At 50.6% G+C, this 22,158-nt stretch overlaps 1 protein-coding gene across 3 annotated transcripts in view; it reads right to left on the reverse strand.

The window, feature by feature from the left end:
• Positions 1 to 22,158, reverse strand: part of FAM120A (family with sequence similarity 120 member A) — a 110,580-nt gene that overhangs the window by 23,215 nt on the left and 65,207 nt on the right. For all 3 annotated transcript variants that reach the window (XM_058566077.1, XM_058566076.1, XM_058566078.1), the window contains exons 8-11: positions 16,996 to 17,083; positions 14,793 to 15,020; positions 12,148 to 12,322; positions 1,728 to 1,977 (exon numbers count right to left, since the gene is read on the reverse strand). In XM_058566077.1, the coding sequence (XP_058422060.1) occupies positions 1,728 to 1,977; positions 12,148 to 12,322; positions 14,793 to 15,020; positions 16,996 to 17,083 (741 nt within the window). The remainder of the gene's footprint in view (positions 1 to 1,727; positions 1,978 to 12,147; positions 12,323 to 14,792; positions 15,021 to 16,995; positions 17,084 to 22,158) is intronic.

The raw sequence follows: 22,158 nt of genomic DNA on the forward strand, positions 1-22,158 counted from the left end.
TGCTAAATAAACCGCTGGCCTGAAAGTCTGTTACAAATTTACAAAACGTCAGGAAACAAACACCCCACTATAGCTCTGTCTCCATTCTCAGTCAAGCAGGCCAGACTCAGCGGGGGTCAGGGGCCCGAGGAGAAGGGGCCAGGAGAGGGGGACGGGACACCCAGGCCTGGGCAGGGAGGGCCTGGGGCAGGGGAGGCGGGTGGTGCAGCTGGGCCCCAGGCTCTCACTGTCCGTCAGGGGAGGGAGAGCTAGGATGGGCAGGTTGGAGGCACCAGAAGTCCACGAACACGCAGGCGTCTGTGTCCCTGCAAACATACTGGGAGCGCCTGGGGGCAGCAAGCAGATGTGGAGAACCTGGTCTGACACCGTTGCCACCACTAGGAACCAGGGCTGCGGGGACAAAGGGCATCCCCGGTGAGGCCCAAACATCTCTGGAGGGAAGTAAGCAAGTGCTCATAGAATGACGAGACACGTCAGCAGGACACAGAGTCCCAGGAGGTGACAACCAAGCACCAGATTAAATGCGGGCAGCAGCAGACCACGAGCCACTGAAGAAGACAGAGCCTCGAATCCACGCGGTATAAATACACGGAAACCTGAGGAGGACAGAGTGCAGACACACTGTCCAAGTGCCTCCCATGAAGTAGGTGTCAGTGACCAGGGGACAGAGTGGCCTCGCTGGAGAAGCCCGGCAGACTCCCCCTCCGCCAAGCGCTCAGAATGCAGGCGCACGGCCTGATAAGAGCACGAGCAGCAGAGGGCCGCCGTGCCCTCCACCACGTCTGCCGGAGAACCCTGGACTTCACCTCCAAAGACCCAAGAGAGGGTCTGAGCTGGACCCCAAAGTCCAGACAGAAACAGAGGACCAACGCTGATGATTCTGACGGCTGTACTGTGGTGCACAGGATGTGTCCTGTTTGAAGGTCACACTCATGTATCTGGGGGAAAAGCTCCTGGTATTATACTTGCAAATGGAAGTTTGTCTGAAACCAATTAAGTTTGAAATTGGTTAAAAAAAAAAAAAACCTCAATAAACTAATGAACCTGTTTCAGGTACGCATGTCAACTCAAATCATCTCCCAAACGCCAATGGCGTCTGCCACACGAGGCCCCTCGGCCAAGAAGGCCTGGAAGCACACAGTGCCCAGAGCGGCGTCTTCACTCCCTGTCTCCAAGGAGAGGAGCCGGCCCCTTAGACACAGTGGGTTCTGGGCAGGGCAGGGAAGCACAAGACGAGGCTGGGCCTCTGGTGGTGCCAGAAAGCAAGGACACGCTGGGGGGACAAAGGACACAGCAGCCCAGTGAACAAGTTCCCAAGGGCCAAGCTGGAACAACATGAGCAACTAGCCAAACAAGGACACACCAGGTTATAACCCTGGAGACCAGAAAGACACCACAGTCCATACTGTGGACATATGATCAGATAAATGAGGGGGGGGAAGAAGCACGCTTTCCCTATAGAAACAGTGCAAATAATATATAATATAATCCCCCCGATAGCCTTCAAAAGTCTTTAAAATTTTAAGGATAAACTATGTTTAAAATTATGATATTTACATAAAAGACACATTCACAAATATCCATCCTCTGTGAACACACTATACGGTATCAATTCCAATCTACACTGCACTCACACGGCCTGTTTCTACAGACGTGTGAGCGAGGGGTGAGGACTCCTGGAACGGCCCCCGACGTCACACAGACGCGTCTCTGCGAGGCGCACCTACCGGAGGACGCAGCACAGCACCGTGAGATGGGCGGGCACGCTGGCCGGGTTGAGCATGGCAGGTGTGTCCGACCTCATGCAGGCCAGGAAGGCCCTCATCCTGCGGTTCTTGTCCTCCACGGCCTTCCCCAGCCACAGCCTCTTCAGATTGGGGCAGGTCCACTCCCTGAAGGCAAGCGCTTCCACCAGCTCTGGGGTCTGAGGAGACTTCCCCTTGTAGGCGGCCCACTCTTTAATGATCACTGGAGAGACTACAAGAAGAAAGAGCAGAGGAGAGCTGTTTACGCCCCGTCTCGCTGCGTGAAGCCCACAAACACAAACACTCTAGGAACTACAGTCTCAAGAGGTCACCTCTCAGGTAGCAATGCATCCTCGTGAACAAGCACCGGGCATCAATCCTCTCGTCTAAACATCCTGCTCTCTACTCTAGGCACTTCAATGGCTCAGATTTTCAGTCAGGCCATCAAGAAATGTCTTCTCAATCAAATCATGACTTGATTTCCCCATGTAACTAGTATTTATAAACCAAGGATGCTACACAAAATTTGTTGTACTATTTTAAATCCATTAACAGTTTTAGTAATAACAACAGAAGTATGTGATTATCATGGAAATCCATGGAAAACTCAATTTACATGGTAATCTTTTTCTACGTAGACAAATACTTTTACTAATTAGATTTGAGAAATAATTTCATTTGGTAGCCACTTTCCTTGAGGACTTCCTACTTTAACAAATGTAACTGTTACACTCTGTTCTGAGGATTAACAAGGACAAACAACTATGTGGTGAGACCCCCGAAGCACAGTGAGGCAGCCAGCAGAAGCCATATTCCGGGTTTTGAAATTCCCGGCGATGCCAGCACACAGTAATTCTATTCAGCAAGACTGAAAACAAAGCGTTAAGATTCCCCATTTCATCTCAAAAAAGGCAAGAAGTTCTAGGTTGATATGGTACAAAACAGTGGCCTTCTATCTACAGTTGTTTTACCACTATTCAATACACAGGCATGCACATTTTCCCACAATATTTCCAAATACATTAAGGAAAGCTGTGACAGGGGAAGGAAGTGAAGACAAGGCATCCTGCAGAGAAGGGCGCCAACTCCTCCCCGGCTGCTCTCGTGGACGAGTGGTAGTCAAACGTGGGCATGCATTTCCTAAGTAACAAGCAGCTCGCTTTGGTCAACAAACACCAGAATCGAAGAGGGGCCCTGTGAGCCCCCTGGCCCGGGGAGCTGCTCGCAGGGCCCCGCACAGCACAGCCCCCGACTGGCCCTCAGCTGGGACTGAAGCCAGAGGGCATCATGATTCTGATGTGACCTTCGGCACTTCAATGCTATCCAAATAACAGTTCTCTTCCTGGGCTCATTTTCCCTCAAGTAACACCTGAGGCAGCTGCAAGCCTGGGAAGAACCAAAATCCTGACAGAGTGGAGTGCTAACTGGCTCATCTCTGCTCCACCCAGGTCTAAACAGAGGCCGAAAGACAGCGGTCTCCTCAAACATCCCGAAGAACGTCCAGAGTCAGACACCTGGACACGCACAGTGGGTCAGCAACAGGAAAAGCACAGTTGCGGGGGCGCTGTGACCAGCCGTTCGCAGGGACCCCACCTCCCGGGAGCAGGCTGCTGGAGCAGGGTGCTCCTCAAGTCAGTCTGCACCAGAAAGGGACTGTTTGTCACTGGCAAATCTCGTTCATTTACGTTTGAGTATCTTAGTGTTGAAATGTTCAAGGAAAATTTAAAACACTTAAAATGCTTCAAGTCCATCATGTCAAAACAGATATACATGTCTATATAAATACATGCATCCTTGTATTTATCAGTATTTTTCAGCGTCAGACACAAATCCACGAAGTCCCCATGGTCCCAGAGACTCCGCCCTTGGACTCACAACCAAGCCCACCCTCCCACTCCCTGGCACAGCTCCGCGTGGCCCCGCAGGCAGAAGGTGCCGTCACCACCGCAGGGACCTCCCTCCTGGGTGCGGCATCCACCCTGGCTTTGCCCCAAAGTCTCAGAGGCTGGCACGTTGTCAGCCCCAGGAAAACAGGGGAAGGGAGGTTACAAAGTGAGCCATTAACTAGCTGCTACGTTTCTATTAGGTTACTCCACAAAGTTCATTTTCGTGCCAAAAAAGCAAAAATGCATAAATCTATTTTTTTTATCTAACATCTTCATTTTGGTGGCAAAGAGTTATTTAAAATAACTGATTAGATTTTCTCTTTGGGAGTAAAACTAGTTAATCTAGGTTCTCTCACGTTTTGCCCCCAACATGCATGCACAGGCACACAGAGCATGAGTTCACTGCATCTTAGCACACTCAGATCACAGCGTCAGGACTGTCGAGTCTTCTCAAGCGGGTGTTCTTATTAGTCTATCTTCACCTCCAACCATTTCCTTCCTTTCCTCGGTTCGGTTCTTACCTCTCCTTAGTGATTTTTAGCAATCATTTTATTTTATTACGTCTTGTTTTCATTCTAGAAGTAAACTTCTCGTGGAGTGTTTCCATTCTCAAGTTCAGAATGCTCAGACCTGTACAGCTTTATGTTCCCAGGTCCTGCATCAGAGGTGAGTGGAGGTCGGGGTGCTGGATCTGTTCCCCCCAAGGGTCCCCTGGAGTGCCCTACACAATAGGTGGGGCTCACAGGGCCCCAAGTGTGCCCTGAATTACCTGGCCTGACGCTGTGTGCCCCAGGACTGCCATGATGCTGGAGAACTCCCGCGCCCAGAGAAAGGACTGCCCGGATCCTACGGGGCGGACATGCAGTCAGCAGCCCCCAGAGGTACAGGACCGGGCGGGAGACTGAGCTGAGGAGGAGGTCAAGTGCGTGAGCTCCTGCTCATTGCTCTAAGCATTTTTGCTGCCTGTCTGCACTACTCATGACACAAACAGGTCAAATCTAACTTAAGAAATAATACACGTCTTCATCTGAGAAAATAACATGCGGTCACACACGGCCAAGCTGCTCCTGACTTGCTTTATTTTTAACACGTGTGTCTGGTTTTAAACACCCAGACATTTGGAGATCTTCTGTGTTCACCACCTCTTCACAGCCATGAACCTCGGGTCAGTCACTGACAGGTGTTCACTGAGCACCTACCAACCATGCACTGGGCGGGGCTGGGACGTGGGTGAGGCGTGTGGCGCCCAGGGCTCAGGTGCCAACCCCCACTGCCCAAGTGAGAGCGAGAGTCTCCTTAAACTCTGGGGCCTGGGACCAGGCACTAAGACAGCTCTCTGCAGCACCATCCTGACGAGGAACAGAGGCACCGGCATCCCTGCTGTGTGGTCACAACTGCATGAGACCAACTGATGTCGTGCAGGCTCACATTAGATCAACAAATATAAGATCAGCATGTACAGAGGAATGAATCCCAAGGGACATCCCGTTTTCGGGTTCACACGCAGCAGCCTCTGAGCTTCAAGCTCCCGCACACAGGCAGCTGGCGCATGCACACCGCCTCCCCTCTAGCTCCAGGCTTCTTCCCAGGTGGCTGCTGCCCAGGAGGCAGGGCTCGGTCCTTGCGGTTCAGCTCACAGGCAGAAGCAGACACAAAGTAGCCAGCTAACAGCAAGTAACCAGGGCTCTTATTCTTGTAAAAACCACTGGTTATACAGGGATTATCAGGACCGTCCAAGACAAGTGGATTACGAGAACACCCGAGCGCACATGTCTGGGACTCAGACAAGAGCAGTGTGGTATGTGGCCTTCTCTGTGACCGCAACGTCCCGGGAAGACGTGTTCACACTGCCTCGTTAAGACGAAGAAGAGAATCCCAGTGGGGAGCCACTCCAGCTGCCGTCTGTGAACAAATCTTTCATACATCACCATCGACAAACATTCATTTCATCCTTCCAGGAAAACTCACCTTCTCAGAGGGAGACCACTTCGAAAGACTGAGTATCAGACTGTCTTCCTTACCTCACAATAAGCCGAATTTTTACACTGGCAAAGCGACTCCAGAGCATGGGTTTCTATGCCAGAGGCTAAATTTACAACACTTTCTTTACAGAAACCACCTCTTCAAAACACAACTTCAGGACATAAAACACTGTTATACTTGAGCGGTCAATAAAAACTCAGTGCTTTCCATCAGACGTCACCGTCTTCTACTAGCATCACATTTTAACATACGACAACCAGCCAGCTGGGAAACCCGTTCTCATGCTGATTTGGGATCCACCCCAGGCCCAGAATAGTGACTGGGCTTCCTTTTGTCAGCCGATTCGAACTGACCAGCAGTGGGCGCCTGGAGTGCCAGACGATGAAACATGTCTCCAAGCTCAGGCCACAGCTCGGTGTGCAGCGAGCACGCCTGCCGAGGGCTCAGGACGGGAGTGCAGCACACAACACGGTGACAGGCGAGGAAGAGAGAGACGCACGACTTCCCAGACGGCGCTGGCTGGGCCTGTGCTCCGTGTCCGTGCTTGTGCACATGTGCACACACGTGTGTGGGTATCTGGGGAGGAGCTATTGTTTTACTCGCCGAGCTTTCCTGGGGTTATGGGGAAAAAAAACGACACATAAATAAATAAAAACAAAACTCCAGTCCTTCGTATCAGGGCAGAAACAGAAAAACGGGTGCAACAATGGCTGTTCTTTCCTTCTAATGGAGAAGTGCTGGTAACTTCCAAGGAGCGCCAAGCATAGGCAGCGGGGTCCCACCGGCCCTCCCCTTCCTCACTGATGCATCTGCAAGTGCTGCCCTCAGAGGCAAAAGGCTGAACTTCTCCCTTAAGCCTCTCATCTCTGAGGCTGGGGGCAGCCCACTATCCACAAAAATAGACACGCTCAGTAGAGCGTGTGGAAGGGCACGGGGTTACGGGCACGTAGATGCACATGGTTCCTAGTCTCCATCGTCCCCAGTTAGGTCATTCTTGGTCAACGAGAAGCCAGAAGTTCCAGGACCTGTGACAGAACTATGAATTCCAGCGGGCATCCTGGGAGAGGGCACAGCTCTGCCCCCGCGCGGCCGTCTCCGGAGCTCAGCTGCTCAGAGCTCTGTGAGGAAAAGGCAGGTCAATAATGCTACTTCTGGGTAGCTTTGGAGAATAAAGACATTCAGATTACTACATAAAAAGCCTTCATAAAATCCTGAGGAAATGTTTATGATAACCAGTTTTCACACATATTGGAACAGCCCACTAACACTATCGTGTTAAAGTACTCTGTTTTATAATATAATCCACAGTGAACAGATTTAGTTTACTTTTAATTAGCAGTGCCAATTATTTGGCACAAACAAAATTTCTAAAGCAAATTGGACCAGGAAAAATCAATGTTTCTTTCGGTTTTTCTTGACAGTTTAAAAAGTAGAGAATAAATATGGGAAAATCTTTTATAAAAATAGTATTCATAGTCTATAAACTTGCTTCCTATTGCCATAAATTCATCTCATGTGTCTATAATTTATGTTCATCTACTTTCTTTTACTTAATTCTGAGGTACTGGGGAGACTTTTATAGAAAATAGGCCAGTTTCATTAAGTGGATGATAATTTTAAAATGTGCAAATCACTGGTTTTACTTCCTGGATTTTTAACTCTTCAGCTGTAGCTGAGGTGACTCATTATCTTGCAGTCTTCCTAGAAGCTGACCCCCTTCCTTGGGCTCTTCCTGTTCACCCTCGGGGGGCACCGGGGAAACCCCAGTGCTTGGGCGCTGAGGGGTGCCCCAGGGAGAAGAGCCATGGGGCAGCCAAGGGCAGAGCAGGCTGCAGGGCCTAGCGCCTCTGGGAAACAGCCACCCATCTGAATTCCACTCCAGGCCAGGGTGAGCTCAGCCCCAGGCGCCTGTCTCCAAGCCCGGCCTTCATTCCCACAGCTACAGAGACAGCTCCCTGGTCCCACCTCCCGCAGTCTTCTGCCCGGCCCACTGGTGGCACTTGGAATTCCACCACAGTGACTTCAATAGCATTCTGCCATAATAAACAAGCATTCCGATGAATTTCCTAGAAGCAAAATGGTAGAACCTAGGGATGGACAGAGAGGAAGAGAAAATAAACCGCCAGCACGGAATTCAACATGACTTTCACAGGCTGGAACTTTGTAAGGACCTGATTGTAGACATCCTACTTGAACCAAATAATGATTTTGAAAATGAAACTGGGTAAGTCACACGAGAATTTATGGTGGAGTTTGAACGCTTTGTCATAAGCCCTAATCAGGAGACTAGACTTCCAAATGGATACACGTCTTAAATCCAGTTAGACTTCAATGTTTTCTTGTTTTTGTTTTTTTTGTGTGTGAGAAAGATCAGCCCTGTGCTAACATCTGCCAATCCTCCTCTTTTTTTGCTGAGGAAGACTGGCCCTAGGCTAATATCCATGCCCATCTTCCTCCACTTTATATGGGACGCCGCCACAGCATGGCTTGCCAAGCGGTGCGTCGGTGCACGCCCGGGATCTGAACCGGCGAACCCCAGGCCACCACAGCGGAGGGCGCGCACTTAACCACTTGCGCCACCGGGCTGGCCCCTAGACTTCAATGTTTTTAAACGACACTTTAGACTTTGCTATGCCCTTGACTAGTTCTCTCTGACGACAAACCGTCTTGGGAAACTCGACTAAGTTGTGGTGAGCTCACCAGGAACACGCATGCACACACGCATTCTGAAGCCGTGCTGGAGCAAAGCCCTCAGGTCCAGAAGCGCTGCACCACCCACGGAGCAGGGGAAACCACGCAGCACGGTCCCAGGGACCAGACTACCAAGGTGGATGGCAAGGCAGCGGGCATGTGAAGGACAACCGGCCCCAAGGACCTCACGGTGTGCTCTCACAAGGGTTACGAATCTCCAGCAAAGTGCCACTCATTCACTTCATCCACAAAGGGTCCAAGAGCAACTGCGGGTCAAACAAGATTCCAACAAACTTATCTTTCAAATCTTGTCAGCTGACCGTTCAAGGTCAGCCTCTTTCAGCACGGCCCTCCGTCGTCCTTTTCCCACCTGTCCAGGGCCTCAGGCAGCTACAGCATTTTCTCCTGAGGAATACTAACACCGGCGGTCACTGAGTAGCTGCTTCAGGCGCAGAAACCTAACCCGGCGGCGTGCTCAGAGTCAGTGTCTGAGTTGGCTGGAATCGAATGACCGTTCCTAAGGGATTCACATTAGTGCACACGCTGTTACTGAGAGGTGTAAGGTCCACAGTGCACGTGCTAACTCCTCATACAAGGCTTGGTCTGAGCAGGCTGGGAGCCTTCAGGCTCAATATTCATGGAAGATTCTGAGGACGAAATCCTTCCCGGTGGAGAGCTAGCATTCCAGTTATCATGATCATCAGCGACATGGATCACTGACATAAAAACCTTTTCTACAGGATGTTTCTCCCTTATTAACATAACCAATGCATGAAACAAGTTCAACTTCATCAGCTCCCTAAACAGACCTAAAAGACGTGGATTCTGCAGCCATGTCTGAAAATCTCACCCACCGGAATCATAGAGCCAAACAAGGTCTCTTGACTTGTGAACTCAGGTCAAGCTGACACATCTTCCGTCCGGGGATAAATTTATTTGTGACAGCACTTTCACAACACATTCCTCTGCCACATTTAAGCTCCAAAGGCTGACGCAGCTCATCACGGCAGCGGGCCCGGGAACCACCCTTCCCTTCCCATCTTGAGGTTTCCTCTCTGCTTTAGTTCAGCCATACGGCCCTACCCGACCCACCTTTCTGTCAGAAATATCACTCTCTCCAACCTTCAGTGGCTCCCCCCGTTTTGACGGAAAAGTCAAAACCCAGGGTCTAAAGTCACCTGAGCAGAAAGATCAAGTGTGCTTGGCGCCAACCCTTCAGAGACCGTCAGCAACGATGCACACTCCCACACACGGGGATCATTTTCCACACACCACACTTCAGGTCTCCAGCCCAAGAGGCCGGGGACCAGATCAGTTATTCACTCGCTTTTTTATTACTGCTGGACACTCCTCTGAGAGGGATGCACAGAGCAGTAACAGAGATCCTATCTCCACTGAAGAAGTATTAGCTACTAAACTTCGCTTGGCCACCCACAGCCTCGGCCCCTCCCCGTAGGGGAGCACCCCACTCCAGTGCCACCCCACAGCCCACCCCTTTTCCTTCCTACCAGCTGAGTCCCTTTTCCCACCCACACCTGACGGATCCTCACCCAGTGCTTCTTGCCTTCCCCAAGAAAGGTGGCCCGAGCCCGGACCTCCCCCAACCCTCCCCTCACTCCCTCTCCAGACTCTCCTGCTCTCGGAAAAATTCAGAGCCCAACTAACCTAAGACGCAGTCTCCATCCTTAGGAAAAGTGAGGGAGAGGGGACGGAGGCAGAGGGGGGAGAGGAAAGAGACGCCCTGCCGGATTCTTTAGAATCCGCCATCTGACGAGGATGCTGGTGCGCCTCCCTTCCCCTTTCCTTTGGACTCTCCAGCGCCTCCCACAACTGAGGTCAAGGCCTCGCCATGCAGAGCTGGCCTGACTCATCCCAGAGCACAGCACCCTTCTCCACTCTCCCCATCACCCACTCCCACGCCCTCCAGCCCCAGCGAGAGCTGCCCATGGCAGGCCGGCGCCTAGCCATCTCTCTGAGAGCAGCGTCAGGCCATGCCTCGGGGTCCGCGCTCAGCCCTTTGCCACGACGCTCAGCCTGTCACCACGATGGGCCTCCCTCTCGCTATGCTCAGAGGATGCGGGTCCACCTGGTGAACACTCTCCCCAGTGTCTCGCCTCCTTCCTGTCTGCTAACAGGCCACCAGGATACCTGCACCACCAGGTACAAAACACCCGACAAGGGGTGAGCACGCCGCGTGCTGCCAGCTGCGCGTTCCGTGTTTTAAGACCGCAGGTCTGCAGCAGGGTAGGAAAGACTGAGACACTCACTCGAGAGCGCCTGCTCTGCAGCTCAGCAGGCCCCCCACCAGACACACGACCTCCTAAACTGGAGGGGCGGGACAATCACAGCAGACACCAGGGACGCCCACCGCCCACTGCCGCGGTGTGAACAGGGCACACCAGCTATATCCAGGCTGCTCGACGAAGCCAGGAACACTGCAAAAGGGAGCTGGTCCAGCAGTCCACCCTAGGGCCCCACGTTGTGACTGACGAAAACTCCTGAGGGGTTTGCTGCATAAAGATAACTGTTTTTGGAACACACAAGCAAATGAAAGGAAGAAAGGCCTTTCACCATGAAAGCAACACGGCGCTATGGGGCGGAGGATGCGGAGGAAGGGGGCTGCACCCGACCTGTAGCACGGGGCTCCAGGCCCAGCAGAACCAAGGGCCTGGCAGAGCACGGAACAGGGTCACAGCCGCAAGGCCAGGGCGGCCTGGGTGGGGCATGGAAGCTGACCGGCCCTGTGCAAAGTAAGAAGGTCCTCATTTCTGAACAGAGGAGTCACACAGCGTGAGAGAAGATCGAAGACGCAGTTGGGACGCAGCGGGCCCCTCAGAGAGCGTCCGTGGCAACACTCGGCAGTTCACGTGGTGCCTGCAGCCCGATGGAGGTGGCAGAAGCATCAGCAGGCGAAGGCCCGGCGGAGCCGGCATCACCTTCCCAGCTCAGTGGCCACTCCCAGGAGGACAGTTATCCTCGAGGACAGGTTGTGACAGACGCTTCATTTTAAAGGCTTACAGAATCACAGTGTCGTCCCAGTAATCAAACAGCAGACCTAAGAATCTGCGGAACTCAGCTTGCAGCACTGCCAGGACCTCCCCAGCTCAGGTGAGACCCCCACCCACACTCGTCCCTGAGCTGGTCAGCTGCATGTCACCAGGCCTGCACTGACCCACCACACAAGCAGGTGACTTGTCTCTAAATACCCTTAGCTCAGAGGACGGTCTAGTAATCTAGTTTCCACGGTTCATAATATTCTTATTTTAGACCACATGTTTTGGGAAACTTTGTGTTTCCTACTGAACATACTACTGTGACATGTACGACACTGACCCACCTGAAGACGGAAAAGGCTCTGACCTCAGCTTGTGCAACATTTCACACGACACTCCCCCACCCCCCAGCCGGCCAGCAGGAGGTCCCCAAGGGAAGTTATCCCGGGGCCCTCTAGCCTCAGGGCCGTGCGCGATGACACACCAACCGCACAGAAGTGGGCAGAGGACAGCGGTGGGACCCCCAGGAACTCGGACTTCTGTCTCGTGGACATCTTCGAAGCACTAACCACAGCAGCGTGGCCATCGTCAGGACCCTTTCCAGGTCAACCTTCAGTTTAGAGCATCAACCTGCTGTTTTATCATTTGACGGGGTAAACACCATGACTAGGATGTTACTGGGTGAGAAAAGCCCACGCTCGTCCTCCTTTCCTAAGGCCCGAGGAAGCCCGCCTCCTCTACGTGGGGGCACGCGGGCGAGTTCAGTCAGGATCCTTCTAAGGCTTTAGAAAATGCACAAGAGGTTACGAGGTACTGAGGAAAACAAACAATGGATTTTACAGTACATACATTCTGGTGGAAGTCTGTTCTTTCTAAAAGCAAGTCTCTCAGTTTTCTTTCTGCTTTCTGCCAAGCTAAACAGGACTCCGTAAACATACTGACGAACTGGCCTATAGAGCAGGGCGGCGGGAGGCAGGTCTTTGCTGGCTTCATCTTCAATAGAAACAGCAATTTTGATTTCACCCTTTGCATGGAAGAAAGCAGAATAATATTGCACATTTTTCATGTTGAATTTACAATAAACTCACAGAAATATACTGCATTATCCCCACTTAACGACATTGCAATTCTATTCCAAGTCAATTGCTTAACAACTTGCCTACATTGAGATGTTTAGGGAGAGTTCATTTAGCAGTTTGCAGTCAAAATATATACTCAAAGAGTCAAAATAAAATCTACACTGTTTTATTTTTAATCTGGAACCAAGAACAAAAGAAACCTATGTGGATGCTCCCAGTCTTTGAATCAATCTAGACAGATAACATCAGACAGCAAATAGAATACAAAATTCTGAGACCTTGCAAATTTTGAGTCAAGGTGGTCACGTGTAATGAAATTCGTAATTTTCAACGACTTATACGACACCCAAGAAATAAGCATGCTGAAAATAAAACGGTCAAATTTTCTTTACCAAGCGCTTCCACAAAGAACTACCACTTTAAAGTTCTTGGCAGGCAGCAGGCCTACACCGAGTGCAGAGGAGTCTCCCGAGTGACAGGGTATGTGCGCCTCGAGGGCAGGACACAAAGGAAGCCTCGTTCTGCTCGTGCTCCACAGCCAACATGGCAGGGGCTCTGCTGCAGCGCCCACCAAGAGACAAATGACTGCTGCGAAAACTGCGGTCCCGTCTCAGATATTTTATGGTATCAGATACATGGAGAGATTTTGCAAGGAATTTTATTTTTGTATATTCATAACACAAAAATATATTTATGACCTTCTATGTCTATTAAATTTATTGATATATACTCTTTTAATAATAATTTTGTAACATTTGCTCTTTGACATACATTTAATTTCAAAATTGGTCTTTTCCCTTATCCTCAGTACCTTCGTACTCACTAATCCAGCAGCCCCTGTGGTTCACACTCATCTAGGCAGGATCTACACTCTCACTATGAGGCTTTCTAACTCTCTGCGTGACTCTGGAGCTCCACCTCACTGTAGATGTCTCAGCCTACAGTTAATACCAGAGCCACTCAGCTCGCAGGAAGCAACGTGCCCTAGAGTCTAAACTTTTCCCTAATGTACTGAAAACTTTCAGGTGGCATTTTAAAATCTGAAAAGATAGTCAAGTTTACTTTTCTCAACCACGTCATCTGATCAGTATTTGCCCTTGAAATCAGTGAGTACTGAAGAGGACAGGCAGCTCGTGTCAGTCAGACTGATCTAACCGACGGTCCCAAGGCAGACCCACCACCGTGGGCGGGGCAGAAACAGGGGGTCCAGAGACCTCACACCCCAACAACCCCCTGGGAAAGGGCGCAATCTTCACATAAACCTGGGTCCCCTTAAACTTAGCAAAATCTTCTTGCCGCAACAGTAACTTTTCACTTACCCTTATAATTTACGTTGGACCTGAAAAATAAAATGTTTACCTTACAACCATAATCTGAAAAGGGATACCATACCCATATCAAATAAGAGATGAGACTAGGAGGCAATTACACTTGAAAAATAAATTAAAGGAGCTAAGTAAATAGTGCTGGTCTAAATATTCCTCACATCCTTATATTATAAAAGTAAGCGATGCTCAGATTAGTCAATTAATGACTGAAGTCCTGCTCAGGAGTGCTGTAGAATAGGAGCGACTTTTGCATTTACTGACTCCATTCCACAAACCACAAACGGATTGCAGAAAATAGAAAGAAAAAAGTCTGATTATATATGGTGATGTAGATACTGATGAAAACATTTTAGAAATACATGGTAGTAATAAACCAATTCTGCATGAGAAATCTGGTCACCAAGGTATCTTGTTAACTTGTGGGTCTATGAGTATAAATACTACAAATCACTGAGGAAATTTAAATACACATAGATCCATTCAAGACGCCAAGATTCAGAGACAATTAATGCCACGCTGCGCCTCTACTGAAGCACACATCCCCTAATAAAGCGAAATTATGGCACTGTGTAAAAAGAGAACTGCATTTTCTGTCTGTGCATATGTTAACAAAATCCTGCTTTCCATTTTTTGTTCTAAGTGCTGTGAAATCGCCCTCGGTGAGGCAGAGGAACGAGTCAAAGTGCAGGAAGCATTCAGCCTCTCAGAAGGGCATTCTAGGACAAGGACAAAGAAATCAGACCAGATGTGACTTCGGAACTAAAGGTGACGTTATACATAAACATGGTGCGAGAAATTCTGAAATTAGAAATTAAAAGAATAAAATTACAAGCCAGAAAATAACATGATGTATCATTACTTAGAAGTTTCAAAAATATTTCATATTAAATTGAAGGGGAAAGTGAGACTTTTCCCAAGTTCTTTTATTGTATTTACAGGCATAAATTTTCATCTTTTTTCCTCAAAGTTCAGAAAGGGGAAAACGAACTTTGTTTCAAATAGTTTGTAAGATAAAAAAACCACTTCAAAAGAAGAGGAGGACGCCTGCAGGAGTGACCCGCGCTGCCGGTGCTTGGCCCGCGCGTACCTTCGTCAGGACGTGGAAGATGTAGGGGTACATCAGCCCCTTCTTGTGCCGGTGCTCTGCCACTCTCAGCACCTCGGGCGCGACAGGGGGCAGGGGCGGGGTGGTGATGTCCATGTGGTTCCTGGTGGGCATGGACAGGAGGCACGGGATTGGCTGGACAGTGCCAATCTGGCTCCCCTTTCCTTCAGCGAGCTGGCTGCCCGACGAGGCAGTGGACGAGCCTTCTGCCTACGAGCAACGGGCGAGAGAGGAAGACAGGGTCACGTCGCGTTTCCACTCCTTCAACATGTCTGTGCACTCGAGAGATGTGATGGACAGCTCCACAACGGAGGACGTGGGGGCGCTGACCCACCCGCCTCGGACAGAGGGAGGGCGAGTGGACACCCACAGTGCCCATGTTGGGGTGGGAGCCTGGAGGACTGTAGCAGCTTCTGCTGGTGACCCCCAGCCATGGCTCCTCCTGTGAGGCCCCCGGGGGGTGAAAGTGGCTTTCTGTGGTTGCTACCCCCAGGCGGCCTCCCCATCCCACCTCACTCCCTGTCAGCCAATTCTTGTGTTTCTGCTTTCCTTGGAGACCCTGCTTAACATGGAGGAGGCATCCATCTCACTCAGATGAGAACTAATGCCCAGAGAGGGTATGTCATTTGTCACGATTACGTGACCAGAAACTCGTGGAACTAGGACTCATGTCTAGGTCCGACTCAGACCTTCTCTTCACCACCACAGCTGGCATTCACAGAATAAACAAAAACCCACACTCAGGCATTCTCTTTGGTCATTATACAGCCCCAAATTAAGTATAAGCAGGAAACCGTTTACCAAAAATTACAGAAAAAAATAAGATAATCCTATTAAAAATGATGAGTCAGATCTATATATACTGACATAGAAATATGTGCACGATATATTGTTAGTGAGAAACACCCACGCTGTAACAACCAACCGCCAAAATCCGGCAGGTCCCCGCAGGAACAGGAGCGTGGACACTAATGGCCACCTTAGAGAAGGATGGCTGCCTGGCAATGGGACCCAGGACACGGAAGGCAGACGGAGACTCCTGCTGCCTCTTTATAAACTTTAGCAAAGTCCAAATGGTTTACCAAGAGCAATTATTTGTATGATAAACGGTTTTTTTCTTTCTCACAATAAATGTTAGGAATAATAAATGCTTATTGCCAGATTTTGTGCCACCCTAAAGAACAGACATTTTTCTGTTTTAAAACAAAATGTCTTCTTTACGGTGGTATGTAATTGTTAATTTTTTTTTCCCCCCCAAAGCCCCAGTAGATAGTTGTATGTCAAGGTTGCACATCCGTCTAGTTGCTGTATGTGGGACACGGCCTCAGCATGGCCAGAGAAGCGGTGCCTCAGTGTGCGCCCGGGATCCGAACCTGGGCTGCCAGCAGCGGAGCGCGCGCACTTAACCACTAAGCCACGGGGCCGGCCCTTAAGTGTTAATTTTATCCTTTAAAACACAGAGTGCCAAAATCAGTCTTAACAAGAGCGACTGGTGGATAACTGACAAGTGTTTCCTGGATTCTCCATTCCTCAGATGTAGACATAAAGAGCTGGAAAGGCTCTGGAAGGTGCCTCGCAAAAAACAGGCATCCATAGAGCATTTCCATTGCTTGTGTGCAGGACAATCGTTCAGCAGTGAGAGTTTTAAACGGATTTCTGATACTCCGTCACCTCAAGCATCAACAGACAAGCCTGCTTGCAACTAGAGACCGGCTCATCCCAAGTGTCATGTGTGGGGGCAAACACGGCTTTGCAACCCAAAAGATCCTTCTAGAGATCACTCTTAACAGGCTGATGTAGAAAACAGGGGGAAATGAAATGTAGTTTATTTTCATTTTTAATGTATACACCTGAGGTACCTTCTCACTTAATCCCCACAAAAACCCCACAGAGATGAGGGCTCTGGAAGGCTCTAAGTTCTTGATAAGACTCTGCAGCCAGCACACGGGGCAGGGTTTCACCAGGCCCCACCTGTCGTGGGAAAGAAAGCAGGCAGGGGTGGCAGGGCCCAGGGGTCCTCTTTCCCCTACCCCCAGTGTCTATGACCCTCCCCTCTCCCCACGTATCTGCGACCCTCCCCCCCCCCCAGTGTCTGTATTAATCATAACAGGCTTAAAAAGAGAGAGCGAGTTGTCCTTTGGCCCCTGGGCATCAGGACTAAAGAAGGGAAGGTGTGCTCGACTACCTTTGTTTGGTCTCCTGAGTCTCCCCGTGCTTGAGGCTCCGAGGGGCTTCCTGTCTTCTCCCAGCCGATTTTGTTCCCACTGATATGGCTGCACATAAAATGAACAGGATGACTGATTAGTGTTGGCCACTCCCACACGCTCACAAGGATAAGGGCCAGCGCGAGCCACAGACTCGAGGGTACGGGGCGCTTTACCGATCCCACCGCCCCCACAAACACCTCCAGGAGACTCCGACCACAGGGACACTTGTGCCTACTTTAGGCGGCCCGTGGTGACCCTCACTGTGGGGAGAACACTGAGCTCCTCGCCTGGGCCTCGCCACGCGCCCTGGAGACCTAGGATGTGCAAGTGCCCGCGGCACAGAGGGGACAGCCTCGCCTTCAAGGAGCTCAGCCATCTTGGAGAAACAAGATAAAAGCCACATTTAATTGCCAATCATCAGGCAGAAGAGCAAATGTTATCTGGAGCAGACACTCCTCACGACTCACGTATAAACGTAAGGGATCACGTGCCACGTGACCACACACGGCCCCCCCCCCCCCCCCCCGGCCCGCTCGTGGGAAGGACGTGGCAGCCGAGGCTGGGGATGGCGCATGCATGCCCGTCAGAGGCGGGAAAGAGGGCGCCGCGCAGGCCCAGAGCGGGAACAGAGTTGTGAGCTGGGAGAACGGAGTTAACTGAACCTGATCTGGGGAATGGCTTGCTTTGGCAAGCTGTAAAAACCGGGTGGGGAAAAGAGATGGGGAAGATTACAGAGTCTCAAATGCCAGAATGAGGTATTTCAATCGGCATTTTTTAAAAACTGTGGGTTGTGACCCATTAGTAGCCTGAGAAAACAATTTAGCGGGTTTAACCAGAATTTTTTAAAAACTGACATGGAACAGACCAGATGCAGAGAATGTGGTATGAATGGTATTATTTCCTAAGGTCTCTGTTTGTGTATTACGGGCCACATCGCAAAGGAAAGTTTACTGCAGTCCCCGGACAAACTCTGTGAACAGCATTATCCTGGGGGGAGCAGGGGCTCTGCCGGAGCAGGGATCAGGTCCCACCCCCTAGCTGCAGCCCCCAGCAGATGGGACGATGCCACGGTGGGGACGGCCGGGGCAGCTCCAGGCATCCATCCTTCACTCGTCCCTCCCTGCAGGGCTCCTCGCCAAAATTAGCTTCTAAAACCAGTGCTGGCTATAAGGCATGCCAGCGCAGGGAGCTGTTATCTGGCTTGCCTTTCTAACTGACCCACGTGATGGATGGAAAGACTTTAAAACCCACTAATTCTCCTATTTTCCAACTGACTTCACTTTAGTTTCATTACAAAAAAAAAAAAAAGCTGCAAAAAGAGGAGAAATGAGAAGGCTGTCCCATCTTAAACCAAGAACACTGTCCCACATGGTGATATCCCAGAGCCTCATTCTAACTCCTTGACCCCAGTCACAGGAAGGGACACCCCAAGGCCTCCATGGGAAACGGGGACAGCCCAGCTGCCCGGTTACCCAGTGTCCAGGCTCCTGGCCTTCAGTGAGGACTCAGAGAAACCACTGCTCTGTCCAGTCACATGTGCGAGCTCAAGCGACAACTGCAAAACCAGAGGACACCCTGGTGGTGAGGAGGAGGCGCCCACTGGGAAATGCAGGTTTCCCAAGGGCGTAGCGATCCACCCTGTCTCAAGTCAGACAGAGAAGCAGCCACCCAGGGGAGAGCGGACAAGAAGCTGGGACAGGTTTAAGAGCTGATTCTGGTTACCCAGCTATTCATTGCGTGCACACCGGGCAGCACGTGAACCAGTGAGCCGCTCTGTGCTAACTGCGCCAGGACTGTGACCTCGAGCACCTGACAGCAAGGAGGAAGGCCAGAAGCTCTGAAGTGACCCAGCACGTGCTATCAGCAGAGCCGCTGACGTACGTCTTCATAAAAAGGTCAGTGACATTTATTAAGTGAAATTCCAGAACAAATTATTTGGATACTTACAAGTTTTATAAAGAGATATAACATCTATTACTTAACATTTTAAACATTTAAGTATAATATACCTACAAAGAAAATACACCAGTCACAAGTGAATGACATCCCAGAGGCCCCCCTTGATCTACTGCAGAGACTCCCTTCCCCGAGGAAAATGCGCCGAGCATTCTTCTCACGGACGGACAGGAAGTCATCACATGTCCCGCATTCGAGCTCCTGGTTGAGGCCGTGGAGGGGGACAAGCACCTTCTCGCTCTGCTGGACTGCAGCCCTCCCTCTTCACGACAGACTGCAGCTTTCACACGTGACACCTCATCCTGCAGGGCTTGGCCACAGCGTCACCTCAGGGCCTTCCCTGAACCCCGTCCTGCCACTCTCACCGCTGTCTCCTTCAGGGCATGGATCTCAGCACTGTCTCTACTTATTGTGAATGAAGAAATCACACAACCGTAGCACGAGAGTACACGGCAAAGAAGGCGCAGACCTGGCTTCTCTTTTACGTGACACGAAGGAGCCATTAAACACGCAGCCCCCCCAAGTGCGCTGGCACAGCAGAGGGACAGTGTGGTGGGGAGACCGTGCCTCGCTATTCAAGTGGAAAGCTTGTCCCACCTAAGATCACACAGAACCTCTACCTGTAAATCTTAGTTTTGTTCTATATAGATTATCAAACTAAAAATAATGTCATAATCTAGACGCTCATATGGACTTCTAATAATCATACCATAAAACCTAAAATTCTGCTTGAAAAGCATCTAGACAATAGTCAATTTTTTTAATGTCCAGAATATCTCAATAGGGTAACTAATTACTACTTTACAACTTAAGAAAACAAAATATCTGAATATGACAAATGTCTTATCTTGAAGAACAGATGGATTAGGGATTTCAGAATATTTCTACATACAGTTAGGTTTCATTCGACCCAACTGCTCACATCTCACAGTCACACCTGGAACTGCTGACGCAGACGAGACGTTGCATCAACTGTGCCCGGGGAAACCTGCTGAGACCAGAGGCCACAGGGAAGCAGACGGCCCGGGCCGGAGGTCTTCGTGCACTCTCGAGTTGAACTCTCCTGCACACCCCAAGGTATGGCTCCCGGCTAGCGAGGTCCAGGCTGAGAGAGAAGGGATCCACGCACAGCCACACCACCATTCCAGACAACAGAAGGCAACTACCCTCTGCCTGGAACGGTGACGGGGAGAAGGGCCAGCACCACACCAGGCCCTGGGGCCCCTCGAAGAGGCACAGTGAGGCCGTATTCATGCCAGGACACGCCAGGCTTTTCCTGCACTAAAGCTACTCAAGATAGCAAACCATCCTACACGCGGAATTCTTTCCCACATGTTTTCTGGTCAGCTTGTCAGTGATGCCAGGATGGAAATGGACTGGTGCCCATTCACACCGAGTGTAGAAGTGTCTGAGCTGTCACTGTGACTTTGCACTCTCGTCACCGAGGCCATGAGTGCGGTTTGCCATGACAGAGCAGAAAAGGAAGACCACGTTGCCCACAGGCTGACTCACGTGTCAACAGGAAAGAAGGAAAGGCAGGGCCGGCCCCGTGGCTTGGCGGTTAAGTGCACGCGCTCCGCTGCTGGCGGCCCGGGTTCGGATCCCGGGCGCGCACAGACGCGCCACTTCTCTGGCCATGCTGAGGCCGCGTCCCACATACAGCAACTGGAAGGATGTGCAACTATGACATACAACTATCTACTGGGGCTTTGGAGGAAAAAATAAATAAATAAAATTATTAAAAAAAAAAAAGAAGGAAAGGCAAACAAAACCAAAAGGAGAAACCAATCATGACGGGAAAGTGGGAGAACAAACCCATAGTGACAACACCAAGTGTGCTCGAGGCCCCGGTGAGGTCAACCTGAGGTGACTTCAACAGGCATGCGCACCTTTTCACTTCGGCCCGCGCCTCAGCTCGGGAACAGAGGGGACTGGGCGCTGGGTGCTCCGACTCCCGCGTGCCGCAAGGGAAGCTCGAGACGCACACAGTCTCCCTAGCCCCAAATTCAGCTCCCGCCACACATCCAGGGTCTGTCACCAAAGTCAGGAACAGAGCAAGTGCTGGTCCCACCCCTATGTCTCTACGCAGCAGCCACTCGGGGCTGGGGTCCGCCTGCTTCTCCCACGTGCCTCAGGACTTCGCAGGCCTCTCCTGAGACCGAGGGAGGGTTCGGAGACACCGACGTGACCGCCGAGCCCACGGAAAACGCACGCGCCTCGGTGGGTGGTAGAACACACACAGACCTCCTCGAGAGGGCACAGATAGTTATGAATTTTTGCCAACACATAAAAGTAATTCAGAATCGTTTTTATGAGAAGATATTAGAAATGTTACCTTGTGTCAAAAAGTCAAAATACAAATGTAAAGTAGCCACTTGTCTGGCACAACAGCATAACAACCTGAAAGGAAAGTCTGCACTGATGAAGCCAGTGTGTACGGGGGACGCTGGGCAGGGTGAAGGGTAATTCTCTTTGTGAACCATACAGCCTCTTCGGAAAGGGAGCCTGAGAGGACTCAGAGTACAAGGAAAACACCAGATCCACTCAGAGGAAAAAGATGCATCAGAAGCATATTTCCTGGGACACCAAATCACCTTGATCTGAATGAAACTCCTTGGGTACTTTACATTAAAAATGAAATCAGAGTTCTGGTTTTTATGGTGCCTTTAGTCAATTTTTAATAAGAACGATAGCTGTCACTTACTGTGGCTACTCCTCAGCTGATTTAATTCACAAACAATGCAGAGGCCTCCCACCCACGCTTGTGCACCGGGCCAGCGAGCTCCATGTCACACAGCCACGAGTGGCATCCAGAATCCAGCAGGAACAGCCATGGGAGGTTGGGAGACTGCGTCCCCAGGCTGGTCCACAGTCCCCCAGGCACTGGCAGCGACGAGCCGCCTTCCTGAGGTTCACCCTCCACAGCCCAGGCCCAGTCCCACAGGGGCCACGTGGGGCCTGCAAAGCTCATCCAACAAATGCCACCATGACACAACACCTCAGAACCCATGTGTACGTAAACGTACAGGGAAACAGAAGAAATCTACACAAGTGCAGTCACAAAAGTGGAGAAAAATTAAGTTAGTCTTCTCTCCTAGCAGAACTTCTAAAAATCCATTTAAAAATGTCAGGAGGCCAGATCCATGGCATAGTGGTTAAGTTTGGCGTGCTCCACTTTGGTGGCC

Source organism: Diceros bicornis, chromosome 22 (genome assembly GCF_020826845.1).
Source record: "Diceros bicornis minor isolate mBicDic1 chromosome 22, mDicBic1.mat.cur, whole genome shotgun sequence".
NCBI lineage: Eukaryota > Metazoa > Chordata > Mammalia > Perissodactyla > Rhinocerotidae > Diceros > Diceros bicornis.